The sequence below is a fragment of the Eutrema salsugineum genome, unplaced genomic scaffold (assembly GCF_000478725.1).
Source record: "Eutrema salsugineum unplaced genomic scaffold, Eutsalg1_0 scaffold_9, whole genome shotgun sequence".
NCBI classification, from domain to species: Eukaryota; Viridiplantae; Streptophyta; class Magnoliopsida; order Brassicales; family Brassicaceae; genus Eutrema; species Eutrema salsugineum.
This window is the reverse complement of record NW_006256342.1, coordinates 4,920,743-4,940,070: the sequence shown is the minus strand read 5'-3', so window position 1 is coordinate 4,940,070 and position 19,328 is coordinate 4,920,743. Positions and strand designations below refer to the sequence as shown.

At 35.6% G+C, this 19,328-nt stretch overlaps 1 protein-coding gene across 1 annotated transcript; it reads left to right on the top strand.

The window, feature by feature from the left end:
* Nucleotides 1–1,882: 1,882 nt before the first annotated feature.
* Nucleotides 1,883–3,728, top strand: LOC112082841. Its single transcript, XM_024150394.1, has 3 exons — nt 1,883–2,186; nt 2,341–3,039; nt 3,181–3,728. Exons 1-3 carry the CDS (start codon nt 1,883–1,885, stop codon nt 3,726–3,728), a joined length of 1,551 nt encoding a protein of 516 aa, XP_024006162.1.
* Nucleotides 3,729–19,328: the final 15,600 nt, after the last annotated feature.

Sequence of the window (19,328 nt, the reverse complement as noted above, 5' to 3'; positions counted from 1 at the left end):
TATCTTTTTACTGTGGCTGGTTTTTGATTTCATGTATTCACCTGTTCCTCAGAGTAAGATTTTGAACACGAATTTTTAAAGTTTGGATCATACATTTGTAATCTTTGATGATGTGTATAAATATATGCACAATTGTATACATTTGTTTTTATGAGATTTATGAGTAAAGTAAAGAGACATCTAAAGAAAAGACTAGAGAAAATATCACAACTTGATTCATCTATTAAATCTTTAAAAGAAAAAAAAATATAACTAAATAAGAAAACCAAGTGAGATTATGTTATTATATTAATTATTTATTTCGAGTTTTTATTTTTATTTAATAGATTATATTATTTCTAATTAAATTTTGGTCAAAATTTTTTTTAACATATATCAAAAGTGTATTTTGCCAATTATCCTATTTTTAAACTAGTAATGTGGCCATCAGATCTATAATTGGGTGATGATAATATATTAATGGTAGGACATTAGCATGTTGATAGGAGGGAGTTAGCTAGGTAACCGATTTTTAATAGGGTTGTTTTGAAGATAAGGACCTTTTTAAGTTTTTATTTGAGAAAAAGGTAGTTTTAAGTTTTAATTAGTCAGGATAGGGACATACTTTCATAATGCCAAACTTACCCTTCTCTCTGAGAGAGAAAGAGAGACAGAGCAGACTGTTCTTTAGAGAGAGACAGACGCAGAAAATACCGTGGGTCCCAGGCGTAGTCTACGTCCGCGCGCGTAACAGCCGGGAAGAGAGCACTCACGCGCTTGATTGTGTCGTTTTTTGGGCCTGATTTCGAATTTCAGAATGAAATTCCCAAAAACCACCTTACTGGGCTTCGGTTATGGGCCGGAAACTACTCAACTCATTACACGCAAAATTACCCTTCCCATTCTCTTTTTAATTTTGTCGGGAAAAATTGTGGTTAATTAGAGATGATGGAGATAAATTGGTTAAAATAAGAAACAAAGTACCCTAACCAAATTAGAAACCTTAGTTTCCCTTTCCAGAAGATGTTGAAATTGAAGGGGAAATTATGCGATGATCAAGAGGACAACAACTACGGTTAGTTACTTAATCCTATTATTGTACACCCATAGATTTGTCATTGTTATTTTCGAATTTTTTTCGGACTGGTGTCCGCTATTTGCCAGTAGTTTTTTAGATATGGAGTTCGCGAATTGCAATGGATGCGTTCATTCTTGTTATGGCGGGAACGTGGATAAGGTACTATACAGGAGAATGGGATTTCAAAATGGACATATCTCGTCGTGGAAGGTGCATAAAATTGCAAAGATGTGTCCGGACCAGATGATTTGAGAAATCTGATTGCGCATGAGTTCGGTTTAGACCCGAGAGTTGTTTTAGTGGAAATTTCCTACTGGTTTGATGATGTTCTAGCTGAGCTTAATGGTGATGGGAGTTATCCATGTGTAATAGTTACTCCTCGAGAGTACAAATTCTTCCTTTCGCTGCATAAGTCTGACAAGTCTGTGAATTTATTTGTCACATTCAAGGAGTCAGTAAATGGTAAAATGGTGAGATTGAAACGGAAGAAAAGTCTTGAAGTTCAAATAGCGAGGGAACGGCGAAAGTCCTTAGGGCCAACAAACTTCATAGCCTCTTCTTCGGCAGAGTCTAGTCAACCCGATGATGAAGCAGATGATGAAGATATCGATGATTGTTTGCTGATAGCACATGCCGAGAAAGTAGAGGCAGAGGCCGCAATGAACACCTCCAAAAGTGTACAACTTGAAGCTGTCTCTGTTATCCATCCTCCATTGGGATTAAAAATGTCACAGGAATCAGGCCAGCATTAACACCTCCGTTAATGTAAAACCTCATGTTCCAAGTCACGCTGTCTCTGTTGACAACCCTGAGTTGGAATTAAAAATGTCCCAGGAATCAGACGAGACGAGAGATTCAGAAGAGAAGGAAGCTGATGATGTTGACGATGACGCACACGGCTCTGATGATGATTATAATCCGGATTATGATTTTGACTGGTGGAATGATTACGTACTAGCAGATGGTAAGGGTTTCCATTCTAAACCTGGATTTGATGAGGATAAGGATGACTCTGGTAGTTCAGGGGGTTGTGGAAGTACTCGCGGAAGTGAGCCGAGTGATTCAAACCATATGGAACTCTATTCTCTTAACGGAGAGTCCTATTCATTTTCCTGGAAGAAAGAGGACTGTATGTGAGAATGTTCTGGCTCCCCATGGAGATGATGATGATTTTGTGCACACTCCGACAGGTGATGTCAGTTGGGGGCGTCAGAATGGCGGTGCAGAGCTGAAGAAAGCGATTAAACGTACATAACTATATGGATTTCCGGATGTGGCACCAGTCTCTGATGAAATGGGAGGGGATTTCGATGAACTTGATTTGTCAAATGAAGATGGAGAGATATGGGTTGGGAAAAAGTTCAGGAACAAGGAACACTTTAAAATCACGTTGGCCATCAATGCACTGAAGAATGTAGTGATGTTCGAATTCAAAAAGCATGCGAAGAAGTACACAGTCGCCGAATGTCCATCAAAGATATGTGATTGGAGAGTGTTGGGGTGTCAAGTTGGCGAGTCTGCGTTGTATGAGGTGAGGAAGGCGTGTTTGAAGCATACATGCCACCCGGATACAAGAAAGAAATTTTCTAAACATACTACTTCTAAAGTCATGGCGGCTCTGCTGAAGGCTAAGTATGAGAATACAATAGTTGGGCCACGTGCGAGTCAGCTACCTGCGATTGTTCTCTCCGAATATAATATTACAGCCTCGTACTGGAAATGCTGGAAAGCTAAAGAGCTGGCTATATACTCTGCTCACGGAAGAGAGGAGACTTCTTTCAAATTATTACCGATTTACCTCCATGTGCTCAAGTATGCTAACTCCGGCACCATAACGCATTTGTCAACCGAGAGCGAGAGAGATGACAAAGATGGAAAATGTATTACCAGGTTTAAGTCCGTATTTATGGCATTGGCTGCGTGTATATCTGGATGGAAACATTTGAAACAAGTAGTTGTTGTTGATGGGACTCACCTGACTGGTAAGTATAAGGGTTGTCTATTAACGGCCAGTGGACAAGATTCTAATTACCAGGTATTTCCAATAGCGTTCGCCGTTGTCGATGCAGAGTCTGACAAGACATGGAGGTGGTTCTTTGAGAAGTTGTTATAAATTATTCCAGATTCCTCTGATCTTACTTTTATCTCGGATAAGCACGGTGGAATTGCCAAATCTAAAAAGAAATGGTATCCCCAGTCACACCACGGTGCATGTCTTGTCCATATCCAGAGAAATGTTCACGGTAATTACAAAATTTCCGGTCAGAAAGGGTTGGTCGGAAAGGCTGGAGAAGCGTTCACAGTTTCTAATTTCAAGAAACTATACGCAAGGCTGAAGGATGTTGATTATCGTTGTTGGGAGTACATGGAAAAAATCCCTCTTGCGCTGTGGACTAGATCACACTTTTCTGGTCAGAGGTATAATATGACCTCCAGTAACATTGCAGAGTCTCTGAACAATGCACTATTTGCTGCAAGAGACAGTCCAATCGTTGCAATGCTAGAATTTATGAGGCGAATGTTAAGTAGGTGGCTTGAATGCAGAAGAGAGAAAATTCAAAAGATGGATGATGACATTACAGAAGAGGTTGACAAGTTAATGAACCTGCAGCAGCAAAAAAATCTGCTGCACTATCGGTTCAAGGCATTTTTTTGTGGGAGGTTGAAGTGAGTTCGGTGTACGGAGGCTTGTTGATCTCCTAAACAAAATATGCTCATGTCTAGAGTTTCAGACATTGAAATACCCTTGCCGACATGCAATGGCCGCGACTAGGCTTCGGCAAGTGGAGTACAGCAAATTGGTTGATCCAATTCTTAAGAAATCAATTTAGAGTGCAGCAGTTTGTGGCAAAATCCTACTAGTGCCCGACCCTGACGACATTCATATCCCAGCAGAGGTGCGTGACCTTAATATTATGCCACCTAAGTCAAAACGTCCATCAGGAAGGCCTACGACGAAGAGAAAACTTTCAGCAGGAGAATATCCTCAGGTTAGTGTACACTAAACAATTATTTTTTTCCCAGTCATACTGATTACTGATTACTGATAGACGCTGTTGCAGGTTGCGAAAAAAAGAAGCCTAACAAATGCTCGAGATGTGGAAATGCCGGCCATAACCGGGCAAAATGCAAGGAACCATTGGGTTGACCGGGTGTGGCTTTTGTGTGTCTTTTGTTGTGTGTAGGAAAGAGCGAGCCACATTTTTTTTTGTGTGTCTCTTGTTGTTTTTTTGTGGGGATCTCGCTGTGTTTTTCGGGTTTGTTTCTAGCGTACACTATGTTTCCCTATATTTAAACTTGGAAAGGGAAACTTATATTTGTTATGAATTTTATTATGAAATTTATATTTGTTATATTTGTTATGTTATATTTGTTATGAAATAAGTTATATTTGTTATGAAATTTATGATGTTTACTAGACAGGGTGTACACAGTTTGTGTATACCCTTGACGGTGGACGCAATTTGTGTATACTGTGATCTCGCTTTGTTTTTCGGGTTTGTTTCTAGCGTACACTATGTTTCCCTATATTTAAACTTGGAAAGGCATGAACTATGTTATATTTGTTATAAAATTTATGATGTTTAGTGGACAGGGTGTACACAGTTTGTGTCCACCTGTGACGGTGGACACAGGTTCTCTACACTGTGATGGTGGACAACATCAATCAGTTTACATCATATGGTGTATTCGCATTATGGCTTATGTATAAGTTTACATTTATATGGTGACGCATATAAATTTAGGTGTATGCACGTTATGGGTTTAGTGGACAAGGTTTACACAGTTTGTGTACACCTGTGACGGTGGACACAGTTTGTGTACAGGGACACAGTTTGTGGACACAGTTTTTGGACAACATCAATCAGTTTACATCTTATAGTGTATTCGCATTATGGCTTATGTATAAGTTTACATTTATATGTTGATGCATATAAATTTAGGTGTATACATGTTATGGGTTATGTTTAGGGTTTAGGGTTTAGGGCTTAGGGTTTACGATGTAGGGTTTAGGGTTTATCTTATTAAGGGAATCAAAATAATTATCAAAGACATGGTTCTGGATCAAATAATTATCAAAGACATGGTTCTATAGCAGAGAAAGAAAACACTAGAAAACGGACAATGATCGTGTCTTTGAATTGAAATTGTAGGACATGACAGCACGAATAAACGATTTTTTCAAAAATCAAGTCATTACGTTTTTGAAAATCGCTATAATGAAAACATGAGGAATAAACGCGACCCAAAAAAATCAAATTGGAAACGACAAATACAAATTAAGTACCTTTTTTGAACCCCGTTGCACCGTTTGACCGACTCGTTTCCTTTGTTTACTTTATAATGTTTTTCCTGTCGTCCTCTATAAAAACTGTCCCCTGCCTTCTTCAGTGAAACAAGTTTCCGGAGACAGAAAAAGTTAATTACAGCAAAAGTTAATTACCCAGAAAATTAATAGTTTCAAAAAATGTACTCTGCCAAAGTGATCTCATTGCAATTGAAGGAAGTGGAAAAGAAAAACAGTCCATGTTTCAGTATAGGTATTTGATGGTTCATTTGAAAATAGGGGTTTAGTTTAGTTTTAGTATTTGAGGATCGGTCTTTTACATCATCAACGTTATTAGTGTTTTGCCGATTTCATTAGGACCTGTGGGTGAGGACTTGTATCACTGGGAAGCTATCATAACGGGCCCTAAAGGTTCACCCTATGAGAATGGTGTTTTCAAACTAGACATTCACTTTCCGCTTGACTGCTCTTTCGCGCTACCTAGGATAAGGAATGAAGCATATCATAGCTCTCTCAAATTGCTGTATTTTTAGGGTTTTGGATTTAGTCAATAAAGATATCAATTACTAATAACACTGATTTTTTTCAGGTGATGTTCAAAACAAAAGTGTATCACCCGTACACAAAAAGGGCTCGGTCGTAGCCTCCCTCCGCAGTAGCCCTTATCAATTCCACGCCTTCACCACCGTGGAAGAAAAAGTAGGCTTGCATCCCCCTCTCGAAAATAACCCCTGGAATACCCGCGTCATAGAATCTCCTCATCATCGTTGGGTAATGTGGAACCATCGTTTGTTCATGCACGATTTCGGCGGGATCAATGGCTCGATAGAAACCCCTGCTTGTGTCGATACGGTTGAAACGAGAACAAACAGCACGGAGGCGGGCTATTTCCCTTATAGTTGGGTTTGTAGCGGCCAAAATATGTTCCAGCAATTCATCAGGGAGTGAGAGAAGATAGGAAAAATCACCATCACCACCTCTGTTTCTCCTTGGAACCATCGTTTATTTCGATGAAAAGAGAAAAGATAAGAAAATGGATTGAGGAAGAGGATAAAGGATTGAAAATGGAATGAAAGAGGAAGTTATGATGGTTCTAAGTAGGCATTTACGGTGAAGCGATTGAATTTAAAGAGGTAGTGCGGTTTTAATAGAGCCGAATAGCTGTCTTTGAAGAGAGACGTTGAAAAGAGACGAAAAGGTGTCTTTTCATTTACCGGCAAAATTGAATTACCACAATAAATACAGAGAATTACCAAATCAAAGCAAATTTCACCATTAAACATTTTTGATGAATAATTTAATTTAATTTTTGATATACCACAATACATTTATGATTTCTGTGACAATACTATTACTATTTATGATATTATCGAAATTTCATTAACAACCCAGCTCTTTTTTTAATTGTTAGAAACTATATTTCTTGTCATCATTACAGAAGTTTTCTCAACATCACGTTAACCGAGATATAGAGTACAGATTGAGTCCACATAGACGAAATCATGAATTTTTTTAAAATATGCGTACAGAAATAGGTAAGGTGAGTCCATGGCGTATTTCTCCCTTAACCTGTCAACGTCATCGTCCGTTATCAAACTCATATCCTCCACTCCATACCCTGCAGCATGCATCTCTAAGAATTTGACCGCACATGGTCCACAGTCACCGGATCTTTTGTTCTGATATATGCCTCCCAAACGACTCCATGTGTAAGGGGTGGTGCGTAGGCTTTCCGTTAATTTGCTATCCAAATAACGCTTCAATATAAATGGCATATTTTGACACACGGGCGCCATATTCTGTTCCACAGCCGCTTCATCATTATGACTGATGAATGAGTCCAAAATCTTTATGTTGCCCATTTTGAAGTCAATTACAAGGCCCACCCAATGCTCAGACCCCAAGTTCATCGGCACGTATACAACGTCCACAAACCGTAGAAACATTTGCCTCTGCCGCTGATTAGCCCACTTTGCAGGTTTTCCCAATACAATGCCCTTATTGGTTTTCCTCCAGTCATACTGATTTTTGTCTCCAGATATGAAACCGTTGTAGTAGTTGCCGATTATGGATATGAACAAGGTGTCTACAAATGCTACCCTGTCTTTCAAGTATATTTCACCTCTACGTCTCCAAAGCATGGCCATTATGACTTGCATATGCTGACGAATAACAAAACATAAATAACATATATTACAAATAATTAAAGATTGAGTAAGTACTAACTATATACTTACCATCGTGTTAACCCACTCAGTAGGCTTCGCAATTTGTAGGAAGAATTGATTGTTGACAGTATGACCAGTGACAATGCAAAAGTCGCTGTAATGAGAGCAATTGGTAATTGATAACAATGAAAGTTTAAGGATAAATTGCTTTCAATACGATATAACTTACATGTTTCTTTCACGCGATAATAACTCCTGGAATGCCTTGAAGTGGTCTTGTTCCACTGTTTCGAGTGGTTTGTACGCAGCTTTCGATCTGGATACAAATAGAGCTTTCAACTTTGAATCTGCGGTGTAAATATCTCGAATCTTGTCCGACCGTATGCGTGCGCGTTTTCCTCTAGCTCTTCCGCCTCTTCCTGTTCCTCTACCTCTTCCTCCTCTTCCTGTTCCTCCACTTTTTCTCTTTACACCAGACGATCCCTCGACTTCTTGTGGGGGTTTTGGAGTACAAGGGGTCTTCTGCGAAGCATCACTTGCATCCTCAGGCGCTGTATGGTAATCTTTCCCCACATTTGAGTCTTCCTCATTAGCCACAGCCTACACACCACTGTAACAATAGAGCGTATACCATATCAATCGTATACCTAGCGTATACCTAAACACTATTGTATACACATGCATATCATATGAACAACTTTAATGTCTGACCTGTGCATCCTGCGCATCTGTCTGCGCTTCATTTTTCTTATATGCGTAGCTCAATGGGTGAGGAGTCTGAGGTTTGTAGACTACTAAGGTGCTTGACACCAAATTTGTTCTACCACCATCCACCTGAATAAGTCATAAAAAACATAGCACAATACACACACGTTATGAAACTTAATAGAGTCAGCTGCTGACTAAACAATTACCTCACCTCGTTGAGGCCAGAAGGTGGATCTTCATCCGGATTGACGAAGTAGGGAGGTGGACGAGTTGTTCCTGAATTGGCTTGTTCAGGTTCAGGGGTGTTCGTCGAAGCTTCTGGAGTCTTCAAGTACGCATGGTCCCTAGGAGAATAATGGTCGCCGCCGTAGTAAGTAGAGGTCCCTTCTTCATCATCTCTTTCTTTCTCGTGTACACCATCTTCGGGGTGTACACCATCATCATGGCGTACGCTAGACTGTGCACCATCATAACCTCCTTCTTCACCTCCATCTTCGGCTTCGTCTTCATCCGGTTTTTGACCATCTTTTTTTGGATTCTGTCCTTCGTCATCCTGTTCCCCATCTTCTTTTGACTGGTGTACATCGTCATCTTCTTCGTCCTGTTGGTATACGCCCAATCTCTTGTCCAACTCTGTCTTAATCTTACGAAGGAGCAAATTATTCTGACTTATTTTCCATCTTTTAAGATCTTTAATCTGTCCACTTTCATGGGTTTCATCTTCCGATAGATTAGAAGAGTTCTTGCCCCTGCCTTTCTTCTTCTGCATCTTACGTTTTTCAGTTTGATGAGTTTTCAGTTTCTTCTTTGGTCGGGTGGATGTCTCAGGTTCCTTTTCATTGGTAACCTCGTCCTCTGCATCACTAATATCCACGATAGGTGCCGGTGCCACTGCAAAATCCGAAGGTGTGAATTTGTACCCCTCGACCATGAGTTCCTGCATGAATGCAACTTCGGCATCCTCTACTTCATCTCCCCAACGCAATTCATTCTGTTGGTCATTGTCACCATCATCCACTACCATCTGTTTGACAGACAACTAAGACAAAAAAAAACAATTGCAAAATTACCAACCAAAATGACAGAGCACTTATCTTTTAAGACAAGTACTACAAAATAAAACTACAAATAATACTAAATATAATACTACAAATAATTTACCAGAGGGTCGGATTCCACGGCAAGTATGTCCCCAAGATGCAATAGTGTGATAACGTTTTGACAGCCTTCGGGATCTTCAACGAATGTCTTCAAGTTATCAGGTTGAGGAATTTTGGAAACCAACATTGGTATAGATTGGAGGGCCATGAGTTGTAGTCATAGAGGGAATCCATAGCATGCACTGGTTTTCTGTTTAAGTTGACGGCGCAATCGTGTTACAGGATTCTCCTTTTTCTCGACATCTGTGATTGCCTTCGGAGTTTGAAAACGAGATATTGTTTTGTTAAAGGATACCCTCCCCCATGGATACAGCATGAACCTATCCAAGTCAGTCAACATCTCAACGTATTTCTTGGTGAGGGCCAGATTTTTGCTATTGCAAAACAGAACACCGTCGACAAAAACGATTAGGGCCAATGGAAACTGTTTCCATCGGGGTAGATCTGGGTCCTTTAGCATTTCAAGCACATCAAACACGTTCATAGCCTTCGCTCTTCCGAACAGGTCTTTCCAGATTCCTGTCTTTCCGACATCTTCTTCTTCTTCTGTGCTATCAGGTTTGGGATTGCAATTCAATCCAGTGATTTCCTTAAACTCCCGTATCGAATATCTCAGAGGCTGTCTACCAAAGAGGAACCAAATCTCGTGTTTCTTCGTGGTCACAAGTTGTCGTGATAGAAGGGCATGGACTAGTTTGGCGCTGTTGCAACATATTGCAACAGGTAGATGGAATAACTTCCCAAACTGGGAATGAAGTAGCTTCTCAAGATCTTCAGTACCTTTTAACGCCTCGACAAGGAGGCCAATGACATTGGCCTTTGAATATATGTTCAACCGAGCACCAACGGCGTAGCAACCATCGCCGAGGACCCTTTTTGGTAGTTTTTCGGAAATATTGTTTGAAGATTCTCCATCTTCCATGCCTGTATTCGAAGGTTCTCCGTCTTCCATTCCTGTATTTGAACCAAAACAACAATTCTGAAATGCAGAAAAGATATAATATTCTGGATAAACAATTAAATGCAAACCAGGGGAAAAGTTTGAGGGAAAAAAGTTCGAAGGAGTTCAAAAGAGAGAACAGAGATCTGGAAAAACTACCCTATTCGTATGCTCTCCTATATAAACTTCTGTAACTGTTTCTAGATGATATAAGAGCAATCCAACCGTTTGAATTCAATATATGGCCATAAGTACTAGAGTTCATAACCGCTAATAAATATATCAGGCCAATCAGACGCCCCGTTTCAATCTTAATTTGAATTACAAACCGCCAGTACAGTTAAGACAAGGTCGAAGTTCATAAACGTAACTTACTTTTAGAATTCTGAGCAGGCCATTCTAGAAGAAGAAGAGCGAATTGTACTTTGGATCTACAACGCCGGCGTGGATTGAGACGACTCGCGTGAATGGGATGTTCAACCCGGTCACTCCGTCGCGGTGGCATGGGCGGTATGGGCGAGTGGTCCGTCGGAGCTGTCTTCGAGTTACTCCGGAGCACTCGCCTCGACACCGGAGGCACGGTGTTGTTACGCCTTAATGATTTTTTTACTTTCCGTGCCATTACAACGGTCAATCGGATTGCTAATCGGAGATGGATTGCCGGAGATGCTAGATGGACTACGTCCAGATATGGATCCCAAATTTAATTTTTAATTTAAATGTTGGGGTGTTGATAAATTATACATTTGGTTTTACTTCGGTTTATGATATTAGACTTCGGTTTATTTTTTGTATAATCGGTTTACCAAATCGGATTTAATCAGAAAGTTTTAGTTATTTTACTTTGATAATGGCAATTTTGAAAATAAAAATTGCTTTAGGGCTCTTGTGGAAAGACAAACAGTAAAAACAACCTTATCTTTCTATGATCCTATTCTTCTAATTTAAAACTTAAAAACTACAGTAATTTTCTCTTTTTTAATATAATCTTCTCACTCTACGTCAACAATATATATATATATATATAATATAATCTTCCCACTCTATTAATTAATATAGCGTGTTGGATTTTAATCTAGGAAGATCTCGGAAAGTAACTAATAAGCTTCGGTGCGTCAGATCGATTCATTGATAGATCATGCCCGACAATAACGACGATGTTCGAGTCAGTGGACCAGTCTTATATTCACTTTTATAATTTGATTAAGTGGTGTGTGTAGTATATATATACTATACTTTTATGATCCATCAAAAATATGTTTGCCAAGATATAATAAGCTATAAAAGTTAGTATTTGGAGAAAATACCCATGAAACTCAGCGTCTCAAAAGAGAAACTCGGAAGATGTCAAAAACAAAATAAGTATATTGTTTTTAAGTATATGTATTTACTTTATAAGATATGTTATTTTTTTAGCATACTAATATCTATTTTGGGTTTGTCCGTATAAAAAAATTGAATCTCAATCCGAAAACCTGGGAGTTGTTAAGTTGTCTCCATATATATATAGAACTCATTTTCTCATTTATTATTTCGGAAAAGTTTCAATATTTGTTAGCTTAGCATTCAAACCACCAAAATTATTTCTCTAGAACATATGTGTGAAATATTGCTGAGAATTTCGAAGAAATTTTCAAAAATCACTACTAATACATTTTTCTCTAAATTAAGAAGGGATAGATTTTTCCTATTTTAAACTTTTAAGTAATTTGGATTGGCTAAATAACATAATAGTGGAATCATAAATGAGCAGATTTATTAGAACGATAAAATTTATAAACTGAAAATATTTAAATAATGGAATGTATAAAAAATAACAAAAACAATAATTTTATAAATCAGTGAACTTTTGTTTAATAAAGACCAACGTATACACGCGGATAAAAGACTCGAAGGAATATTCAAATTGCAAGCCAGAGTGGATTGGTTTTTTTCACCAAATCGTGGGGGTTTTGGTTTGGATTATCAATCCTACATACCAAATTTTAGCATTGAATGTTTAATATGATAATTGGTAGAAATAGGTTAAGATAGTAAAATTTAATATGTAATAGAAAAGAGAATGAACTTCTAAACCAAAAAAAAATTATAGAGAATGAAACCAATACCGGTCAATTAATATAGAAAACCGACCCGAGGTTTTTGGTTTTTACGGCCTCGTTTGAATACTAGATTTCTAATTTGTCATGTTTATTATAGTATATTTTTTAGTTTTTATTTTGGGTTTATTATTCAGTTTTTTTCTGCTTTTTAAACTTGATATTAGAAATATTTGGACTCAAACAAAAAATTTATGTATTTCTCTCACAACTTCTTTGTTAAAACCAAGCTTTTTCCTCCACAAAAGATTAACATCCATTTGCAAATTATGATACATCAAATTTTTACATGTTTAGCTGGTAACTTTTCACTTAATAAAGATGATGAGGTGCTCTGTATGTAATGTGAATTTAACTTTGAATTATAAATCATTTGGATAATTAGTACACCAAAAGAGAAAAGAATTATGATTATCTCTAACTCTAACTTGTTTAAGTCTGCTTCAGAAAGTCTCTTGGACAAAGAATCCAGTCATGGATACAAACGAGTAAGGATCCATGAAAACATTTGTTGATTTCTTCTCCTATTTGGATTTGGGAAAATGTTTTAGACTTGTTTCAAACGAAATATATAGTACATTCAGATCCTTGGTTCACAAACGTTACTATGAAAATATATTTATTCATAAATATATTTTCTATTACGATTTTTTTTTGTTTTTAAAATTTACATATACATAATGGACTCAGCTAAACCAAATTTTAAATTCACTCAATAAAGATTATATGTGTACAAAACAAAAATTTATATAACTAAAGATGCATATCAAAAATTTTTTTATAGGCTTCTACTTTCTTGAATTTTTACTGGCGTATATTAGTGCATATCACCATGAATGAGCTCCTGACCACAACTCTAACCGCATGAATGAAATATCATGGTTTTTTATAGTTTTTGACCATGATATAGGTCTTATTTATAGTCTTTTTAGTGTTTTTCGAATCTTTTGAAGTCTTTACAGGTCTTAGGTACGTTTGAAGCTTAACTGGAGATTTTGGAGCATTTTGGAGCTAAATTGGGATCAAATTTATGAATGATGATTTTATGTGTTTTAGTGTTGCTCGACATCATGGAGAGTGACGCTCGACACCGATCTCAAAAATAAGGAAAACATGATTTTATCCAATTTTTGAAAAAACTCTTGGGCCTAGAAGTCTCCAATAATTACAAGGAAGCCCAACACGTAATTTTGGGGAGACAAGTCTGAAACTCTGTTCGGGAGAGAGAAAATTTTGAACCCCTGTTTATTTATCTGTTTACTGTTTTCTGCAATCTATTTAGTCATGTTTATTGCTTCAATCTCCATGTCTGAGTAGTTTGCTTGTTAGGTTTAGGGTTCTCATAAATGATTTCATTGGATGTTGGATTAATTGATTAGTTAAGGTTCATAATCTATTTAATTTTTCACCATAGGTTGTTCTTAAAGCTAACTCTGGACTGGCCACCTAAAACTTAGATCTTAGGTTAATCGATTGACACGGAAGTGTAACTGAATAACTAGAAAGAACCTAGGGTGAGAAAAGTAGCTATTCGCAAAGGAATTTGGTTTAGATACTTTGTGAACATATCGAACTTGGGCTTAAAGCTGGTTTACGTCTTTAGGATTTCCAAAGGAATTTGGAATTCTGAGATTTAGACTTAGATAATTCTCGCAACGGAAGTTGGTTAATTATAATTTTGTGATTTGAGTTCAAGAACCATGCTTAACCCTGAACCCTAATTTATCGATTACTTTGCATACTTTGATTTGTTGAGAAACACCCTGAGCCTAATTCTTTTCCATCGAGTTTACAACCGTTTTTATTGCATTGTTGCTTTTAATTTCATTATGTTTGCTTAGCGTAATTCAAGTCTAATTTGTTTATTGAGTGAATCTCTCGTCTCTGTGGTTCGACCCCTACATACTACAACTGCACATCTGTGCTCTTGCAGAATAGATCTAAGGATTAAACTTTGAGCAGATCAATGAATCACATTGAATTTGCTTTGTCTACAATCTTTAATTTCAGTATTTCTGTTTCCACCTAAACATGTAGAATATATGTTATCTTGAACCAAATATTTATTTTGTTAAAAAACCATAGCACTGATCAAGTTCACTGAACACATAAAAGGCATAAACTAATCCATAATCACAATGTTTGGAGTGCAATCTGGTTTTACTGATCCAAAATATTTATTCAACTCAAAAACAAAAGAAAGAAAAAATAAACCGATTTGGTTACTCTTTTCAAATCTGAACCATTTGAGTTATGACCTCAGTTTCTTTGAAAAATATACCAATTTTGGACCATTTGAGATTTTGAGTGATACGGTAGTTATTTTTCTCGATTTGATATGTGGGAACCAAATATTATGTAGATAAGAAATCATGGATTACATTGCTTGAGGCAATACCAATTCAATACACGACTGAATTGGTTAATAGAGTTTGTTGTTGCTTCGATACTCAAAGAATATTTATGATTGTAGGAATTTGAATAAAAATTTAATATAAAGTAATTTTAGGTTAATGTGAATTTTAATTAGATTTTTTTATTTATTTTAAAGCTAATGTGTCAAAATTGTAGATGCTGATGTGTCAAGACTGTAAGATACAATTCAATTTTTATATAATAAATAGTTATAAAACTAAAACATCCACAATGAAAAAATCACAAGTTAATGTTCTTTTTTTAATCATTTCATATATTTTACCGTGACTGGTATATATTAAGTGAACTAATGTTTTTAATATGTGATAACGTGAAACAATGCTACTACGTTGTTTTTGTTCATGTAATACTAATAGTGCTACCATATGTTGTTTTTCTTCATGTAATACCAAGAGCATGTGCAATGGTTGCTTCTATAGTTTACTCTAAAAATAGAGATCTCTAAAAACAGAGAAGGGGTTTACTGCAATGATTACCTCTATATCTGACTCTAAATATTACTATTAATTGGTTATCAGACATTCTACTTTTAAAAGTTTTTTTAAAATCTTTTTATTTTAATTTTAACAATAATTCAACATAATTTTATTTTTATATTTTTATTTATTATAAAATACTATTACACCACATAAACTGAAAAACTAATAAATAATACATATTTTAAACATCACCATTAGTATACTTCTCCCACAAATGATCAATTAACGCATTTCGAAGTGAGAAATAAACTTCTTTATCTTTGATTTGTCTATATTGACAAAGAAATTCTTAAAATCGGATATTTTCATCTGTAGCTATTTCAATTTCTGGAGGTGGAGCTTCTCTTTCAACTTCAATTGCTGCATTCTGATCACGCTCATCATCGATTATCATATTATGTAATATTATACATGTATTCATTATGTCATGTATCACATTTTTCCCAAAACGAGCTGGACCTTTCACAATTGCAAAACATGATTGGAGAACTCTGAAGGCACGCTCAACATCTTTTCTACATGCTTCTTGTTGTGTAGCAAAATATTTTTTCTTAGGGCCCCTTGGTTCATGAATAGTCTGCACTATGGTTGACCATTTTGGATATATACCATCAGCCAAATAATAACTCATATTATATTATTTTCCTTGTATGACATAATGTCAAGGAGGAGCAATACCTTGAGCGATGTTGGAGTAAAGATGAGAAGACTCCAACACATTGATATCATTATTGGTGCCTGGCATTCCAAAATATGCATGCCATATCCAAAGATCATAATCTGCTACAGCTTCAAGAATTATAGTTGGTGATCCACTACGTCCCGCATATTGCCCATACGGTAGGACAATTTTTCCACTTCTAGTGCATGCAATCTAAGCTACCAAGCATCTCTGGAAAACCCCGTTTTTCACCAATATAAAGAAGTCTGGCAACATCATTAGCCGTTGGTGATCGTAAATATTGCTCTGAAAAAATATGCACTATAGCTAGACAAAATCTTTTTCATGCTTTCGAGTGCCGTTGATTCGCCAATCTTAACATATTCGTCTATGGCATCCGCTGGCAAACCATACGCTAGCATCCGTAAAACAGATGTTCCTTTCGGAAGGGATGATAATCCAAGTCTATCAGTTGTATCTCTCTTTTGAGTGAAGTAGTTGTCATGATTTTCAACTGCGTTAATAATACGAAGGAATAGGGAAAGAGACATAAGATACCTTCTACGAAACATAGCATCATTATACAATGGAGTTTCAGAGAAGTAGTCATTGAACAATCTGTCATGTGCACTTTCCCGATCTCGGTGGATAAAATTACATCTTCGAACCGAGCTGTCATGGGCCACATCGTTGCTTTGTTGATTGAGAAAGCATTGGATGATTGCGTTGTTATTAGCGATAGTAAGATGTATTGCTTGTTCTGCATTGTCGAGACTGTTGATTGTTTCCATATTGTCATAATTATCTGAAGAAGATGATGAAGAATATAAATTTGGGAGATTAAAATTCATTTTGAGAGAAATATTTAGAATGAGTAAGGTAAAAAGTTAAGAGATTGTGATGACTAACATGAAGTTGCAGTGGTATTTATAGATGATAAATTGATTTTTTTTTTATTTTTTCTACGTTTTTTCTAGCTAATCTAAGAGAATCAGTAGAAAAAATGTGTACATGTGGGTTTGCATTTAATAAAATGTGATATTTTGTATTATTGAAAGAAAAAATTATGGACCCTTCTTTATTATGTGTAGTTGAGTTGATATAAATATGAGAATTTTGTTATGATATTCTACTAGTCCTATCTGTGAGAATTAAATGATATCTGTGTAGTTGGATTGTCATCTAAAATATCTAAAAATTTAATTTAAAGTTTTTATGTAGTTGGAATGATGAATGTGAGAATTAATTGTGAAGTGTTTCTAGTCAAAGTTTTTCTACGTAGTTGAATTGTTAAGTCCATATAAAACATGTAAAAAATTAATATAAAGTTATATGTGTAGTTGGATTGATAATTATAAGAGTTTATTGTGATGTAGTTCAAAACGTGAGAATCTTGGAATCACTTCATCAACATCTATAAATAACCTCATGGATTTTTATTTCTATTCACATCATTCCATAAATTTTGATACACATTTTCTTCTTACTTTTTAGCAAAAATGTCTCGTTGTGCTGGGTATTCTAAAGAAGAAGATAAATTTTTATGTCAAGTGTATATGGAAATTTCTCAAGATCCAATAACTTGTATTTATCAAACCTCTGACCAGTTTTGGGATCGTGTGGTGGAAGCTTTAAGGGAAAATACAACTTGGAGTGAACGTACAAAAAAATCTATCCAATGTCGATTCTAAACTATTGAAAGAGCAACAAGAAAACTATATGCATTCATCAAACAATGTGAAAACAGACGTCCAAGTGGTGATTCAAGTAATGATATTGTAAGTATTAATATATTAATTTTACTTTATTTATTATTATTTGGATATTTATTTATTTTTGTTTAATATTTGTATGTAGTTCAATCAAGCTAAAGAAATGCTAATGGAAGATCCAAAATTCAAAACTGGTTGGAAATTTGATCATGTATGAAATATTATTAAGAATTTTGAAAAATTTAAAGATTGTGTCATTTCTGCTAAAAAAAGTATCAAATCCATGTGGTTTAGGATGTACATCTTCAGAGTCTGAAAATCCTACGCCGGATTCTGCTACACAACCATCTGCAGGTTTGTATTCATTTTCTGTAAACTTATGTAATGAAGATGACTTTAGTGGCAGATCTCCATCTCAACGACCACCTGGAGTGAAAAAATCCAAATTGAAAAGAAAAAATGATGATTAAGTATCAGCTGTTATCAAGACTTTGGAAGAAGGAAATAGACAACTTGTGGAAGAATTAAAGAAGACAACTGCACAAAAGTAACACCACTTGGAAATTCAATGTAGGAATTATGCATTAAAAGAACTCAAAGAAGAAAACAAAGTTTTGCTTCAAGACTTAAATTTCATACAAGATTTTAACATTGGTGCAAATGTTCAAAGTGAACAAACAAGAATCTTAAAGAAAAGAGTTGATCAACAAGCTCCTTCTACATCTTCTTCATTTGGAGAATATCTTAATAATCTTCATGGATCTAAAAGTGATTTACCAAATTATTAGATTACTAGTTTAATAAATTGTGTTAAGTTTTTTTAGTAATTAATTCACTTTTTATTTAAAATTATGTAATTTAAATTTTATTTTTAGTTATTTTATTGTATTTTTTATTTAATATATTTTGTTGTTGTAATTTAAACTTTTAAATAATTATATAATTAATTATTGCTGATATAGTTTAATTAAGTATAATATTATTTGATATTTTATTGTTTATTTATTGTTTATGTGTAAAATACAAAGATATAAAAGTTTAAAGAGTTTTGTAAATAAAAAAAAGTTTTTTTCTATAAATAGATAAATGAACAATATATCTCTATATAGAGTAAAATATAGAGTACCAATGCATATGATTTTACTCTAAAAATTGAGTTTAGAGACAAAAATAGAGTACTATTACAGATGCTCTAATAGTATTATCATTTGTTATACTGTTTTTTTCTTTCTAAAGATCTATTGGGCTTCATTAAAAACTAATAAGTTTCTTTCTCTTCGCCAATGATTATCCCAAAAATGTTGTGAGGAGACCCAAACAAATCCAGAATTCCATTTGACCAAGAAATCGTTGGCTTTAGACTTCGAGTTCCTAGGCGAACTCGATCCATCTGTCAAGGTAAGGAATATTTTCGATCGCCTACATAACTGGAAAATTCATCATCTTGTTTAAGTATCCCAAAAATGTTTCTAGGCTTTTTTTTAAGCCCAAACAAAATTTAGAAACACAATATAATTCTTCTCGTTTAATATTGTGTAGCGTTGGCCAGCAACAAAATGGACATGGTTTTTTTTATCGTTATCGTCCATCAGGCCCATCATTCATAACAATGAAGTCAAC

Excerpts from the sequence above, each read along its gene's own strand:
- LOC112082841 (XM_024150394.1), top strand. The coding sequence starts at position 1,883 with ATGTCCCAGGAATCAGACGAGACGAGAGATTCAGAAGAGAAGGAAGCT. Across the intron at positions 2,187-2,340 it reads TTCCTGGAAGAAAGAGGACT|TCTCTGATGAAATGGGAGGG; the intron begins GTATGTGAGAAT and ends ATGTGGCACCAG. Across the intron at positions 3,040-3,180 it reads TGATGGGACTCACCTGACTG|ATTCCTCTGATCTTACTTTT; the intron begins GTAAGTATAAGG and ends AAATTATTCCAG.